We start from the raw sequence: 17,475 nt of genomic DNA, 5'->3' as shown, positions 1-17,475 counted from the left end.
GCCTCAGTGTGTAGCTGTCCATACCTCAACATTACAAAAGCACAACTACTGTCCACACCCCAACCACACCTCACCTCACCTCACAGTAAATGATCGTTTCCATTTCAAGCATTTCCAAATAATCATTTTCCATACTGCCACTATAAATATACACAGTATACTGCCATCACTACAATATACATGTTTTACACACTCCTTTTGTTGTTGACATTTACAGGCTGTGTGCAAAATGCCACACTCTTCAAATTCATGCCAGCTATTATTTTTTACGTCCAGTAGGTGTCCTGCTAGAGCAAATGAAGCTTCATGAAGCTTCGCGTTGGGGTGAACCAATTGGAAGAAAAGCTTCAGTGCTTCATGGGGCTTCATCTGCCCATCACTACCGATCGGTACCCCGCATGCGCGAAAGGTGTCTACTTCCGGTCGAAGCGTTTTACGATAGTTACGGGTCAGAGTATCTTTTTTTTAAAACTTTATTTAACAAACAATGAGTATACAACATACGAACAGATGAAGTATACAAAACAACAGAACATGAACACACAAAGCCAGGGGTAAAAGACGAAGGTAACAATTATAAGAATACACGCAAAAATTCATATACATATATTGTTTTGAGAGCCTTTTTGTTGGTGGAGTCTGATATTGATTGTATGTACATTTCCACATCCTTAAAATAATGACAGAAATATGGTGTTTTGTTAGTAAACTTACATTTATGGATAAAGAATTTCGCTAAAGGTATTAACAAATTTATCATAAAAAAAACATTTATCATGCTTCTTGGGGAACTTAAAGAAACAGAATAAAACATTTTCCCATCGTAAAGAAAACTCCCTTAAAATATGGACAATAACAAAGCTGCTAAATTCCTTCCAGAATCTCTGTGTAAAAGAACAGTACCAAAAAAGATGTGTCACAGTTTCTGGATGATCCCCACAGAAGTACAATTAGTATTTATGTCCCTTTTAAATTTTACCATGTAGTGACTGGCTGGATAACATTTATGTAGAATTTTAAATGAGACTTCTTTCACCTTATTTACAATCAAATATTTATGGGGGACCATCCAGACTGTCTTCCACTTGATATCTGGAACAAATCGGTTCCAATAAGATATTATATATGGGAGAGAGACGATATCTTCTTGGAATAAACTACGTATTCTCTTATTGCTGTTACCAAGTTCCTGTGAAAAGCAGATTTTTCCTATTGGTGACTCAGCTGGATCAGGGAGAGTGACTGAGGTAGAGATCGAGCTGTCAGTGTTTTTATATAACATTAAAGTCCCTGAGGGTATGGCACCAAGCACCATTGAGAATTCCTGAACACTGATTGGAAAATTATATAGTGCAAGAAAGTCGTCGTATGTAAGTAGTTGTCCCTCTTTACTAACCAGCTGAGCCACCAATAGGATCCCATTTTGGATCCAAGTTTCCAGGAAAAGTGATTTATTTTTCTATAAAATATCTCTGTTGTTCCAGATGAGGTATTTGTGAGGTGAGAAGTTGTGTTTATAAATGAGGGTCCACGCTAAGAGGACCTGCTTATGGAAGGATGAAAGCTTTACAGGGAGTTTCTCAACATTGTAATTACAATTTAAAACAAAATTAAAGCCACCAAAACGAGAGAAAATATGATATGGTATAAAGTTCCAGATAGAGATAGGGTTTTTAAGAAAATGTTTAGCCCAGTTAATTTTGAAAGTGTTATTTAAAGTAGAAAAGTCTAAGACGTTAAGCCCACCTGATTCGTACGTATTCATCACAACAGTTTTTCTAATATAGTGCGTACGGTTTTTCCATATAAAATTAAAGAGCATACGGTCAATATCTTTACTAATTTTCTTATCCAGATGTAAGGAGAGAGCAGCATATGTTAATCGGGATATCCCTTCAGCTTTAGTAAGTAACACTCTACCTTTCAAAGACAAGTCCCTTTGCAGCCACTGGTTGAACCTTTTTAGGGTTAATTGGAGTGAAGTTTGACGAGCATCTTGATTTTTGGTCTTTGGATATTAACAGTCCCAAGTATGTGACTTCTTGTTTAACAGAGATATTACAGATAGTATTTGCAGGACAGTCTTTAATTGCTAGTAACTCACACTTTTTAAGATTTAGGCATAAACCAGAGGCCTCAGAGAAATCACTAATCACAGTAAGAGCTGGAGGGATTTGGTTTGCATTCTTCAAGAAGAGTGTGGTGTCATCGGCTAACTGGCTGATGACGAGCTCCTTATCAGCTATGGTGATTCCTTGTACAACACTGTTTGAAATATTAGTTGCAAGAATTTGTGTACAAAGTAAAAATAAATATGGTGAAATAGGACATCCTTGGCGAATACCACGTTTCAGGTCAAATCTCGGGGTGGAGCCGTTAATCATTTTAATAGAACTATTGCCATTTGTGTATAAGGTTTTGACAGCTTTACAGAAAAACTTGCCGAAGCCAAATTTTTCCAAAGAGTGGAAAATAAATTGATGTTCAATTGTATCAAAAGCCTTATAAAAATCCAGGAAGAGAATGAAGCTATTGTCAGGTACCAAATCAGAGTAATCAAGTAAATCCAAAACCAGTCTAATGTTATTAGAAATGTGTCTGTTTCTCATAAAGCCTGATTGTGTCTCATCGATAATTGTGTCCAAAAACTCTTTAATTCTGTTAGCAAGTATTAAAGCCATAACCTTATTAACCTTGTCATTATTAAGCAGGGAGATGGGTCTCCAATTATCAATAAAGAGTAAGTCTTTGTTTGGTTTTGGAATAAGTGTTATGAGACCCTGAGTAAGAGAAGGAGGGACGATGTTATTCTCTATACTTTCTGTAAAAACCTGCAGTAAAAATGGAGCCAGGAGATTAGAAAATGATTTATAAAACTCTGCAGTCAAACCATCTGTGCCGGGAGATTTATTGGCCTTAAGTGCAGAAATGGAATTACAAACTTCCTCCACAGTCAGAGGGCTGTCACAATAACTTCTATCTTCCACAACAATAGATTTTAGGTTTTTAATATTATTGAAAAATCCTGTTGAGACAGCCTCATTATATTTTGAGTCGTATAGTTTAGTATAGAATTCGGCACAGAAATGTGAAATTTCTCTAGGATTGTCAGAGACAATGCCATTAATATTTAGTTAATGAATAGAGTTTGTTTTGGATCTGTATTTTTCAAGTCTGAAAAAGTAAGCAGAATTTTGTTCGCCCTCCTCCAGCCACCTCTTCCTGGATCTTATGAAAGCACCCTCAGCCTTGCGTCGATATAAACCGTCCAGTTTATTTTGAAGTTCTAGTAAACTTAATTTATCTTCCTCTGAGATTTCTTCTGGGGACTTCTGGTAATAAGAGGCAATTCTGCTTATTACTTCTTGTTCTTCAGCTTTCCTTAATTTAGCAATTTGACTCCCGTATCTTCTCAAGAATTTGCATGCTTCAAATTTAAAAAGTTCCCAATTGGTACAAAAGGACTTCTCTCTGTTAGCTTTGTTCCAATAATAAACAATTACTTTATTAATCTGCATGTTAACTATTTTATCTTTTAGTAAAGAATTATTTAACTTCCAGTAAGAGAATTTATGAGGTATATTATCCAGTGTAAACATTTGGATGTTAATGTGAATTGCTCTATGATCAGTGAGGGGGGTGGCAAGTATATTAACGGTAATATTATCTTTATCAATACAGTCAGAAACAAGCCAAAAGTCAACACGTGATTGCCTGGATCCTGTCTTATTGCTCCAAGTAAAGAGTCTATCATCTGGAAATTTTTTCTCTCCAAATATCCACAAGATTAAAGTTTGCACTGTATGAAGACTGCTGCCCTGGAGGCCACCTATCAACCGTATTGTCTAAAGCAATGTTAAAGTCTCCACCAATTAAGAGGACAGAATTTGGGTATTTGGAGAGCCAGAAATTAATTCTTTCTTCTAAGGAGTCAAGTAATTTATCATTTTCAGTTTTATTATTGTAACCATATATATTTACTGCAATGAAAGTACTGTTATTGTGTCTGATTAGTGAGCAGAGGTAGTGTCCTAAGGTGTCACAGTCAGAGTGTAACACATCTCCAGAAAAATAATTTTTAAGCGTGGCAACTCCAGCAGAACGCTCAGAGCCATGGGACAACCAGACTTCATTACCCCATTGTGATTTCCAAAAATTTGTATCAGCAGGTGTGGAATGACTCTCTTGGAAAAAGCAAAAATCTGTTTTAAATTGTTTGGCAAATAAAAACAAAGCTTTGCGTTTACATGTTTGTCTTAAACCCCTGGTATTAAGAGAAACAAATGAAAAAGACAAAGTTATTAGAAAAAAGAAAGAGAAAAAGTAAGTTCTAAACTTCTACAGCTAAGAACAGATCTATAGGATAAGGGGACCGGGTGCTGCACAATTTAGGTAGTAGAACAGTAAAAACCCTGAGTGACTAAGCTTATAAAAACACAGTATTTAACTATCTACTGTACTATGGTTTAAATATAGCTTTTCATAGATAAACACACTCTTCAACACAAAATAAAGCTTTAACCTGAGGGTGAAAATATCAAGTTCACCATGTAAACAAGCTTACAGAAATGTCATTTCGGAGACTGAATAAGCGTCTCTATGAAGGAGGGAAAACTTCTGATCCACTGATGAATCCTCGGCCTCCCACGAAATAAGCCGGCTTACCCTCCTTACGGGCTTTGTCTATCATCGGCCACAGTTTGTCACGACGTTCTCTGTCCTCCCTGGACAGATCTTCAGCGAACCTCAAATGATTGTCCTGCAGGTAGGAGGATGTCTTGGCTGCTTTCCATACAGCATCTCTGTAGATTCGGGAGGTGAACTGCACGATGATGCCTCTAGGTCTGGTGCTACCTTGTCGCTTGGCTCCGAGTCGGTGTACGGTGTCGATGACGTCAGGCAGCCTATGATTTTGTTCTGGCAGAACAGACTGGCATATCACAGTCACCTTTCCCCTTACGTCTTCTTTCTCAGCCTGCCAACTGTGGCACGCGTGCCTAGGGTTGCCGACCCCTGGTGTACAGTATCTTATGGATATATTACTCCAGTGTTTTTTCTCAAAGTTTTCTATGAAACTTTGCTGTTGAGGAGTACTTGGTGAGGGCTAGTTCTTTTAGGTTCAGCAGCTAACAAGATGGTGTATCGGTCAGGATACAGGAGGACAACAGGCTTCCACTTTGCTGGATTGTCACCGCCAGCTGTTTTATTGCCACACAATATTGCAGAACATAGACATAAAACCCCAGAGCCTTTTATACATTTGCACTGTCTACTGCTGTAACAAAATAAATTTCCCACGCTCGGGACTAATAAAGGTTATCTTATCTTATGCAACCGAGTCTCCCATACTGGCATCCTTACACTGGCTGCGAGTTAGGTTTTGAATTCATTTTAAGATCTTATTATGTGTTTTTAAGGCGTTGCATGGGTTAGGACCCTCAAACCTTTCTGATCTTTTAAATTGGTTCGCTCCTGCAAGATCACTGAAGTCTGTGGTTTAAAAGCTCTTAGCTGTCCCAACGTCCAGATTAAACACAGAGGATAAGAAAGGTCTGGCCTCTCTTATCTGGAAACAAAATTAACAAAATTGATTGAAAAACCTGTTGCAAAAATTCCTTTTTGTTTAGTTTTGTGAAGCTACTAACTGATGAACTAGATTACTGGTAGAATGATGTATAAATTAAACATGGTTTGCCCTCTTATGCATATTGTATTGCTGTATCATGACTAGTGATGTGCAATACCACTGATTTACTTTCGGATCCGATACCAAGTAAACTTCAGGGTGGTATCGACGATACCTAGTACAAAAACTTATTTTATTTATTGTATCTCAAATTTTAGTGTCATCATGATAACAGGACATCAGACTACTTGTTCTTATCACATAATAAAGCTGAATTCATCATGGCACCTTTAAGTTCAAGAATTGCTATAATCTCTGCAACGTTCAGCTTTCAGAATTTGTCTTAAACAGCATAAAAGCATGGATCCATCACACCTTGTATCAGGAAAACGTTGATGAACTCTGAACAAATGAAACCACAACTTTAAAAAAATGAGCTCCCAAAATTAATTGTTTCGACATCTTAAACACAAAATCATAAGTTTTAATACCTACAGCAAGTTTAAGGAAAAATAAAAGATTTTAAAGATGTTTCAAATTTTTCTCAAATATAAAACAGCAGATGGAACTTACATGCATCTTCTATGGAATTGTCTAAAAATATCTAAATTCTGGCTCTGCATTAACAAGAAAATGAACTTGATACTAAACTGTAAGATCTGTAAAGATCCGGGTCAATTCTTACCACAGTTGCTGCCTCTGAATAAAAATCTGGACAAAAAGGGATCCACATTATTAAATAAGCTTATGTTTAATGTCAGGAGATGTGTTATTGAACTGGATTATGGAGCAGCCCCCCTACTGTAACTCAGTGTTACAAGGAAACTTCATAACTTTCAGGTCAGATTTTTAATAAGCTGCAGGAACCCTGTTCAGTGTGAGTGGAGAACAGCCAAGTCTCCTCCTCTGATAAACCTCCATCTGTGCCACTGAAAACAGTTCATCTGACTGACTGTAAACATGTTTCCATTTGTCACTTCAGCCTTTACTCTGAAATACAGGAAATGAAATCACAGCTCAAACTTCTTCATCCAACTGCTGGAACAAAGCGAACCACTCGACATGAACACTGAAGCAGAACAGTTTAGAAAGCTTAAAATGAGACTAGGGAACCATTTTCATTCATAATTGCCTCATCAGATCTTTATAGGAGATTCACTCTGAACTCTGTGGAGCCTGATCTCAAGGGTTTTGAGTCTGACCCTGAAACCAGAAGAGGATCTTTCTGTCTCTTCATATTCACTGTGATGGGAGTGATTTCAGCCCTGAGTGATCACGCTGATGTTTGCACAGAGCAGATAATTTAGTGAATGTTTTGGGACATTGGTAACAGTGAAACAGTTTTTTAGTAACGTGGGATCGTTTGTGTTTGGAGTATGAACTGAGATTCCTGAAGCTCTTGTCACACTGGTCACAGCTGTAGTTTCCTTCCATGTGTGCACATTCATGCTTGTTACGATTAGCTGATTGTGAGAATCTTTTGTCACAGTGTCTGCACTTGTATGGTTTCTCCCCTGTGTGGACTCGTTTGTGTCTTTTAAGCTCACCTGCAGTAATGAAAGATGACCCACACTGATCACAGAGGTGCTTTTTTGTCCCACTGTGAATGAGTTCATGTCGTTTTAATCCCCTTAATGTGGTGAAGCTTCTCCCACATTCTTTGCAGTATTTCAGTTCTTCTCCAGTGTGTCTACGTTGATGTGTTTTTAGGTCAGCTTTCCAACTGAAAGTTTTTCCAGAGAGGTCACAATGAAAGTCTTTCCCACCACCACAGTGATGACAGGGTTGAGAACTGGATCCATCTGTGTCGCTCTGCTTCTAAACAAAGACACAAAGACAGTGTAAGTCAGTCCTTCACCATTTTTATCCTGAATGTCGCCTGAAATAAAGAGCAAATAAAAAACAAACAAAATCATAACTGAAATGAAAATCTGAATAATCACTCAGAGCTGCTGAGATTCGGGCATTTCGAGCAAAATAAAATTATATTAAAAAACTCGATTCAGGATTTTAATGAATTGATGTCATGTTATCCAAGCCAGAATCGATTTTAATCGTAAATCGATTATCAAAACCCACCCCTAGCTGAGACAATTTAATGAGCAGAGTTGTTCCAAACAGTCAGGCTAAAATGACAAGATAACAATATAAATACATACCTCACAGTAACTGCACTTGTTGAGTCTCTTTCTGGTGTGGATCTGTTGGTGTCGTCTCAGGTAACGTGGAGATTTAAAAGTCTTCTCACACAGGTCACATTTATAAGGTCTCTCCTCAGTGTGGGTAAACATGTGTTCTTGTAAGTCTCTGTCTGTGACAAACTGTTTGCCACACTGATCACAGCAGTACACATCATGTCCGGTGTGAATGCGTAGGTGTGTATTTCGGTTAACTAACCGGCTGAAAGTTTTCCCACAGATGTCACAGCTGTATGCCTTAATTCCAGAGTGGGTAACTAGATGATTCTGTAAGCTGCTACTGTGAGTAAAAGCTTTGTCACACTGATCACAGCTGTACGCTTTAACTCCACTGTGGATGAGTTGGTGTGTTTTTAGGGAACGCTTCCAGGAAAAAGTCTTTTCACACAAGTCACAGCTGTACGGTTTCTCTCCAGTGTGGATGACCTGATGACATTTTAGTGTAGACTTAGCAGGAAAATCCTTCCCACAATCATCACAGGTGTGTGTTTTCTCTCCCTTTCTTGGTTGAGGTTTGTCGGCCTCCTGAGAGCGCTGACTTCTCGCTCCATGTTGGTCCTGCAGTGACAGAGATACAAACAGAGGCAGTGAGTGAAATGCAGTCGTGGAACAAACTCAACCTTCAAACTCCCTCCATTAACACTAGTTTTAAACCTGAAGGTGGAGTGTGGCACTGAACACCTTAAAGGTCTCTTATCCCCACCTGCTGGTAGTTCTGACACATTACATTCAACCTGGTGTTAAAAATAATTCATGACTTTTCAAACACTCTAAAATATTTTTTCCTTATTTTCCTTACTTTTACTCCCCACACAAAAAGGACTTTCTACTCATTGTATTTTCAAAACAGACTTTTTTACTTTTGGTTTGAGAAATTTGAGGGGAGTTATTTCATCACTAAGGGCATCAAACATCAAACCAATTTGAGCCTGAAAAGTAACACATGAAAGACAATCCTGATCGTGTACTAATCACCAGGGTATGAAACATAAAAAGAGATGAAAGAGGCAAAACTGTGAGTCATAGTCAGGAGTTAAAGTGAGACGTTAGGGCTGCACAATTAATCGTTAGAAAATCGCGATCTCAATTCATACTTATGTGCGATCTCATTTACAAATGACAACGATTAAAAAAAAAGAAGAAACAAAAGATGACGATTGTACCGCATTTTGATCCGGGACATGAAAACAAGCGCTCACTCTTCCTGCTCAACAAATGACATGGGCGGAGCCTTATACCACGTGATACAGAAGCCAGCTTGCTGATGCAGGGGAAAAAACAACGGAGAGCATGTGAGAGATGACGAAGCTGTAAAGGTCAAGAAAGTGACAGGAGAAAATCCGTCCCGGTCAACCACCCAAACATCAATAACGGGAACCTTATACAGCGCTGTCGAACTCCCGCAGGCACAAAGAAATTATGGAGGCTTTCACTTATCACCTGGCTAAAGATATGGCTCCCATCAACACTGTGCAAAACGAGGGATTTAGGAAAATGATCAACACCCTAGACCAGGGGTCGGCAACCTGCGGCTCCGGAGCCGCATGTGGCTCTTTAGTCCTTACAGTGCTGCTCCGCGTGGTTTGGGAAATAAATTAGAAGTATTTAGCTGAAGTGTATTTTATTTATGTTAGTTCTTTGTTAACTTGTAGTTCTAAATTGGAAGATTATTGTGATTGAACTATAAAATAAAATTATATTCTATTTTTTTTCCCCGCTCAAAATAAGCGTCACACTGGCGGAAGCCGATATACCCCCCGAAACGCCGTGCAATTTATCGAGACTTTCAACCCCATGTAGGACAATTATGGATCTTCGGATCCACATTATGTCAGCAGCTGTTCTCCACCGTGAACTATGTTAAAAACAAACACCGCTCATGCCTCACAGATGACAGCTTATAGTCCTGCGAGAAGATGAAAGTGACTTCGTACAACCCCGATCTGCAGACGCTGTGCGCAGAGGTTCAGGAGCAGAAGTCCCATTGTAAACATATCAGGGCAGACCCGACGATGTTTGTACACTCAACAAAAATATAAACGCAACACTTTTGTCTTTGCTCCCATTCCCCATGGGATGGACGTAGAGACCTAAAATTCATTCCAGATACACAATATAACCATCCCTCCCAAACAGTGGTCAAAAATCAGTCCAAATATGTGGTAGTGGGCACATCTGCCATATTGAGATAATCCATCCCACCTCACAGGTGTGCCACATCAGGATGCTGATCTGACATCATGAGTAGCGCACAGGTGTACCTCAGACTGCCCACAACAAAAGGCCACCCTGGAATGTGCAGTTCTTTGCGCTATTGGGGGTCTGGGGACCCAGAACCGGTCAGTCTCTGGTGTGACCACCATTTGCCTCATGCAGTGCAACACATCGTCGCATGGAGTCTATCAGATTGTCAATTGTGGCCTGTGGAATGTTGGTCCACTCCACTTCAATGGCTGTGCGAGGTTGTTGGATATTCGTGGGAACTGGTACACGCTGTCGTATACGCCGGTCAAGCACATCCCGAACATGCTCAATGGGTGACATGTCCGGTGAGTATGCTGGCCATGCAAGAACTGGGACATTCTCAGCTGCCACCTGCCCTGAACAATGTGAACCATGATTCATCCGTGAAGCGCACACCTCTCCAACGTGCCAGACGCCATCGGATGTGAGCATTTGCCCACACAAGTCTGTTACGGCGACGAGCTGGAGTCAGGTCAAGACCCCGATGAGGACAACGGGCATGCAGTTGAGCGTCCCTGAGACGGTTTCTGACAGTTTGTGCAGAAATTGTTTGGTTGTGCAAACCAATTGTTCCAGCAGCTGTCTGGGTGGCTGGTCTCAGACGATCTTGGAGGTGAACCTGCTGGATGTGGAGGTCCTGGGCTGGTGTGGTTACACGAGGTCTGTGGTTGTGAGGCCGGTTGGATGTGCTGCCATATTCTCTGAAACGCCTGTGGAGACGGCTTATGGTTGAGAAATGAACGTTCAATGCACGGGCGACAGATCTGGTTGACATTCCTGCTGTCAGCATGCCAATTGCACGCTCCCTCATTGCTTGTGGCATCTGTGGCATTTTGCTGTGAGACAAAACTGCACATTCCAGGGTGGCCTTTTGTTGTGGGCAGTCTGAGGTACACCTGTGCACTACTCATGATGTCAGATCAGCATCCTGATGTGGCACTCCTGTGAGGTGGGATGGATTATCTCAATATAGCAGATGTGCCCACTACCACACATTTGGACTGATTTGTGACCACTGTTTGGGAGGGATGGTTATATTGTGTATCTGGAATGAATTTTAGGTCTCTACGTCCATCCCATGGGGAATGGGAGCAGTAACAAAGGTGTTGCGTTTATATTTTTGTTCAGTGTATGAACATACTTTTCAGCATCTCTTTATTGAGCACTTTTCACACACGGTTGCTGTACGTATACAGCCGGCTGTAGCTTTTCAGCTCACAGCCCGACACACACCAACACAACAGCATAGAGAGCACAGACTTTAAGGCGGCGAGGCGTGATTGCGGGTCCCGCTCAGATGCATCTGCCTCCCCTGCAGCAGCGCTGCAGACCACGCCCCGCCACACACATTAACCAGGTAAAATACATATTTAGGCAGAATTTTGCAAATATCTATTTTTCATCTTTTAGCAGCATAGTGCTTTTTTCCAGTTATTTTTTTTTAAAGTCAGGTCAAGGCTCCAAAAGCCCAAAGGCGATATAAGGGTGGCGGCTCACAACAGTTTTTCTTTGCTACATGGATCATTTTAGTTCAGCTGGGTGTCTTTCCTTTTGTTATATTTCTTTAAGAGTTCAAAATGTGTTAATTACAGAAATAAAATGTAATTTTCTCTGTAGCACTTCATGGACTTCATAAGCAACACACCTTAGTTGTTCACACAAAGCATAAAGGTAAAAACAATATATACAGTGTTATCTTCATTTGAGATGTCAAAAAGTATTTGCGCCCCCATCGTTTTCTTTTGCGTGGAACCCGGGTCCAAATGGCTCTTTGGGTGTTAAAGGTTGCTGACCCCTACCCTAGACAAACGCTACACAGTGCCATCCTGCAACTATTTTTCAAATGTTGCACTACCTGCTGTATACACGCAGTGTCGAGCAACGGTGGAGACGAAATTGTTCTTATGTTCAGTCTCAACTATTACGAAGTTGATGTGCAGTTAATAAGTGTAATAAATATTTATATTAGAAAAGAAAATCGTGAGAGAATCGTGATCTCAATTCTAAGCAAAAAAATTGTGATTCTCATTTTATGCAAAATCGTGCAGCCCTATGAGACGTTGTTCTTCTTTCTTTTTTGCACAGCACCTGAACAAACAGGTAATTTCAAATGCAGCGTTTCTATCAACAAACATCAGCAAACACACAAACTGTTTGTGTGCAGTTTGTCTCACAGTGTGTTGCTGGCTAAAGGTCCAGCTGCTGTACATCACAGGGAGAGAAAAGAAAGAGAGCTAACTTCACTCAGAGATGGAGAAAGATAAGACACACAGGACAGGAGAGGAAGAAGAGAGGTTAGATTTAAAGGGAAGGACTGCTCAGTGGGATTTGATCAACTGGAGATTAAAGCTTACATGTAAGTCCTCATGTGTTGAAATCAGATATTGGGTCTGTACTAGAGATGGCACGATACCACTTTGTTATGTCCGATACCAATATCATAAATTTGGATATCTGCCAATACCAATATGAATCTGATACTGTGTGTTTTTAATCAATAAAACTGACCACCACTGGTGGTGGTCAGAGGGCCCGGTGGCGCCAGTGTCCGGCAGCCTCGCCTCTGTCAGTGCGCCCCAGGGTGGCTGTGGCTACAATGTAGCTGCCATCGCCAGTGTGTGAATGTGTGTGTGAATGGGTGGATGACTGAATGTAGTGTAAAGCGCTTTGGGGTCCTATGGACTAGAAAAGCGCTATACAAATACAGACCATTTACCATTTACATTTTTTAATATCATGCTCAAGTAAAAAAAAAACAAAAAAAACACTAAATGTATTCTGTTATACCTGTATGCAAAAAATACACTGCACCCAAAATATTTCATAGTTCAGCAATACTGACCAATCTAATGAATGTAAACCTACTCCATCCTCCCTATTCTGGTATTTTAAAGAGTAAGCAACCTAACTAATAGGGCTCTAAAACTCCCAGCAAAAAAAAACAAAAACAAAAGGCAACCACCCACCCTCCACCTCATGATACTTGCAAGGAAATCAATTATTTTTCAAGAACATTTAAATAGATTCAACATCTTCAACAGATTTGCAGACTGCACAGATGGGACCTTCCCAAAGGAAAAAGTAGTATAGCTTACTAGGGTATATTAGACTTGATAGTTACGATATACAGTAATGAACTTCTATACATTTTACATCAGATTAAAACTTTGGGTGTAAGCTTCGTATAATTATTTATTAAAAGATAGACATTTTAAATGAGAATAAGAAAGAAAAGCATGTAAGTCCTCATGTGTTGAAATCAGATCTTGGGTCTGTACATGTGTCATTATGTCTTTTTTTTCAGATTATGAAACATGCTGCAAAACAATCTGAGGCAGATTAACTGTGCCGCCTCAGATGCAGCCTTTTCCAGGCAGTAGAATTGCTAACATGCTAACACAGTTTAATGAGCAGAGTTGTTCCAAACAGTCAGGCTAAAATGACAAGATAACAATATAAATACATACCTCACAGTAACTGCACTTGTAGAGTCTCTTTCTGGTGTGGATCTGTTGGTGTAGTCTCAGGTAATGTGGAGATTTAAAAGTCTTCTCACACAGGTCACATTTATAAGGTCTCTCCTCGGTGTGGGTAAACATGTGTTGTTGTAACTGTGAGCCTGTTGTAAACTGTTTGCCACACTGATCACAGCAGTACACATCTTCTCTGGTGTGAATGCGTAGGTGTGTATTTCGGTACCCTTTCCGGCTGAAAGTTTTCCCACAGATGTCACAGCTGTATGCCTTAATTCCAGAGTGGGTAACTAGATGATTCTGTAAGCTGCTACTGTGAGTAAAAGCTCTGCCACACTGATCACAGCTGTACGCTTTAACTCCACTGTGGATGAGTTGGTGTCTTTTTAGAGCAACCTTCCAGGAAAAAGTCTTTCCACACAAGTCACAACTGAACGGTTTCTCTCCAGTGTGGATGACCTGATGATATTTTAGTGAGTCCTTCAGAGTAAACTTCTTCCCACACTTGTCACAGCTGTATGTTTTCTCTCCCTTTCTTCTGTGAGGTTTGTCAGCCTCCTGAGAGCGCTGACTTCTCGCTCCATGTTGGTCCTGCAGTGACAGAGATACAAACAGAGGCAGTGAGTGAAATGCAGTCGTGGAACAAACTCAACCTTCAAACTCCCTCCATTAACACTAGTTTTAAACCTGAAGGTGGAGTGTGGCACCAAACACATTAAAGGTCTCTTATCCCCACCTGCTGGTAGTGGAAACACATTACATCCAACCTGGTGTTAAAAATAATTCATGACTGTTCAAACAGTAAAATCATTTTTTCCTTATTTTCCTTACTTTTACTCCCCACATTAAAAAAAAAAAAAGGACTTTCTACTCATTGTATTTTCAAAACAGTCTTTTTACTTTTGGTTGGAGGAATTTGAGGAGAGTTATTTCAGAATCAGAATCAGAATACTTTATTTATCCCTGGGGGAAATTATTTTTTGTTACAGTGCTCCATTATAAACCAACATTAAGACAAGACAGACAATATGCTAACTAAGAATAGTACAATATATACATATATATACATACATACATACATAAGTCACTCATAAATAAATAGCTGGAAAAGAAACATGTGTAGTTGTAGCAGTAACCAGTGTGTTAAGTGGATGCGTTGTACAGGGAGATGGCCACAGGCAGGAAAGATTTCCTGTGTCGTTCAGTGGTGCTTTTCGGTAATCTCAGTCTCTCACTGAACGTGCTCCTGTGACTGACCAGCATGTCATGGAGTGGGTGGGAGGTGTTATCCAACATTGTCTTTATCTTGGACAGCATCCGCCTCTCCGACACCACCTTGAGGGAGTCCAGCTCCATCCCCACAACATTGCTGGCCTTACGGATTAGTTTATTAAGTCTGTTGGCATCTGCGACCCTCAGCCTGCTCCCCCAGCATGCAACAGCATAGAGGATCGCACTGGCCACAACAGACTCATAGAAAATCCTCAGCATTTTCTGGCAGATGTTGAAGGACCTCAGTCGCCTCAAAAAACTAGAGACGACTCTGGCCCTTCCTGTAAAGTGCTGTGGTGTTTTTAGCCCAGTCCAGTTTATTGTCAATGTTTACTCCAAGGTATTTATAGTCCTCCACAATGTCAACACTGACCCCCTGGATTGAAACAGGGGTCAAGTGTTTCCTGGTCTTCCTGAAGTCCACGATCAGTTCCTTGGTCTTTGCCACGTTGAGCTGCAGATGATTCTGCTCACACCACGTGACAAAGGAGTCGACCACAGCCCGGTACTCTGTCTCATCATCCCTGCTGATGCATCCAACCACCGCAGAGTCATCAGAAGACTTCTGAAGATGGCAGGTCTCTGTGCAGTGGCTGAAGTCTGTGGTGTAGAGGGTGAAGAGGAAGGGGGAGAGGACAGTCCCCTGTGGTGCCCCTGTGTTGCTGATCACCTTGTCAGACACACACTGTGGGAGACGTACATATTGTGGTCTTCCTGTCAGGTAATCAACAATCCAGGACACCAGAGAAGCATCCATTTAATCACTAACTGTGTTATTTAAAGACTGCATGAAGATCCTCTGCAGGTTAGTGCAGGATAAACAGGTTCGTTTGCTGAACTGTGATGGATTTAAAGTAAAGAACAGTGTGTGACTGGTGCACAGTGACTGTGGTGCTCATGTCACAGTTAGATTACATCAAGTGTAGCAGAGATTCATTTAAACTGAAGCTCATGATGCTGACATTCATTCACTGAGTTCCACCTTCATACCAACAGTATAGTGTCTAATATAAAGACAGTGTACAGTCAGTGTAGAGGATGGAAATCAGCCAGGACAGCTCATGAAACATCTGCTGACATCTGGTTGAATTCAGTTGTGTACATCCACAGAGAGCAGCAGGTCAGCTGATCACAGCCTGTACTTTAAGAAAATCTACTGGAGCTCTCAACAGAAATTATTGTGAGCTGTGATTCTTTTCCCCACGCTGAGCCACTACAGCTGATTTTAGGGTTCCCACCTGCTCAATCCCACTTTAACCTCTTCCCTGCTCATGTTCCTGTTTAGAGGCAAAGTCACCCTCTACAATGTAGGCAACAGAAAATACACATATGTTTTATTTTCCTTCATTTTCTACTTAACTGATTCAAACAGAGAACCTTTATTAGAAATAAATAGTTTGTATTTGATCTACTAATCTTATTTTATTATTACATTAACAAAGCACAAGGTTCAGTTAACTTTGGATAAAAACATGTGGTTAAAAAGTTCTTCAAGGAGCTACTTTTACTTTTTTACTCTGATTACATTTCAGAGCATTTTTTCTTTTTCACTGTTACTTAAGTAAAGAAGGTGAATGAATATTTTTACTGAAGTATTTTTAACACTAATATCTGTACTTCTACTTAAGTATAGAGTAAATGTACTTTTGCCTCCTCTGATCATTTCTATAATATTATTTATATCAGTGATGGCCAAATGAAGCTTTCTGAAACACTGAAGCTTGTATTGAAAAAGGTTCATTACTCGAAGCTTTTCAACACAGTCCTCTTTGGTGACATCTGCTGGCCAAAAATATGAAGAGCAGCTTGAATCTACAAATTATAATATAGAGCTTCATTATAATTGCCCACTCTACAGAGCTCAGCTGAGAGCTTCTGTCTGATATCGGGCTGCTGTTGTGGTGCTTTGAACGTGTATTTTTTGGGGTGATGAAAAAACTGTTAGGTTTAATGTATGTGTTGTAGGTTGCCCTTTAAAAAGCTACACAATGCCATTTAGAAAGCTAGAATGCTTCTGTTTGCTATCTAGGTAACCTACGCATATGACTACGTGCATGACATTGATAAGGGGAACAAGCAGCCTTGAGAAGAACAGATTCTACCAACAACAATCTGGGAGAGCTACACTCCCATCATATAACCACACACAATGTATAATCACGTTTGCACAGCACAATCACTTTGTAACCAGTTATAGTAGTTTCTCATAGGTAATACAGCAACAAGCTTTATGAATATTCATGTGTGTAACCAATAAAAACAACCTGCAGGGGGAAAAGCAAGTTGAAGTGGGTTGGAGACAACTGCTTCCCCCTCGCGAGTGAAAACTTGAGCTCTGTGTGACCTCGTTCCTGAGTGAGTTTCTGTTTATCCAGCAGTATCAGGGGTAAAACTCTGACAAATTTCCATTTGATTATTAATAATGTTGATGAATAAACCTTCCTTATTTTAACATGTGCTGTGGTCTGTAAAAAACAACATAATATACAACACAGTCATATAACAGGTTGGGAGGATGAGAGTTTTAGACGTGACTGATTATTTGGTGAAACTGTGATATTTTCCTCACCTCCTGTGTTGAGCTCATTGTTTCCTCTGTAGTGACTCAGCTGAGTCCAGATGGCTGAAAATGTTCCTCTGCTGCTCCGTCAGACTCTTCTCC

At 40.2% G+C, this 17,475-nt stretch overlaps 1 protein-coding gene across 1 annotated transcript; it reads right to left on the bottom strand.

Annotated features, from left to right (window-relative positions):
• Positions 1 to 5,170: 5,170 nt before the first annotated feature.
• Positions 5,171 to 14,071, bottom strand: LOC309713799 (uncharacterized protein). The gene is made up of 3 exons (XM_082545659.1): positions 13,536 to 14,071; positions 7,786 to 8,382; positions 5,171 to 7,444 (listed from the first exon to the last, which is right to left on the bottom strand). The coding sequence occupies exons 1-3, from the start codon at positions 13,665 to 13,667 to the stop codon at positions 6,866 to 6,868; spliced, it is 1,308 nt and encodes a 435-aa protein (XP_082401785.1). The 5' UTR covers positions 13,668 to 14,071; the 3' UTR covers positions 5,171 to 6,865.
• Between the last annotated feature and the right edge of the window lie 3,404 nt (positions 14,072 to 17,475).

The sequence above is a fragment of the Aulonocara stuartgranti genome (genome assembly GCF_965226115.1).
Source record: "Aulonocara stuartgranti genome assembly, chromosome: 9".
NCBI lineage: Eukaryota > Metazoa > Chordata > Actinopteri > Cichliformes > Cichlidae > Aulonocara > Aulonocara stuartgranti.
This window is presented reverse-complemented; position numbering and strand designations above follow the sequence as displayed.

Coding starts and splice junctions, on each gene's coding strand:
- LOC309713799 (XM_082545659.1), bottom strand. CDS start 13,667: ATGTTTACCCACACCGAGGAGAGACCTTATAAATGTGACCTGTGTGAG. Junction 8,383..13,535: donor ACAAGTGCAGTTACTGTGAG/GTATGTATTTAT, acceptor CTGTCACTGCAG/GACCAACATGGAGCGAGAAG. Junction 7,445..7,785: donor ACAAGTGCAGTTACTGTGAG/GTATGTATTTAT, acceptor GTCTTTGTTTAG/AAGCAGAGCGACACAGATGG.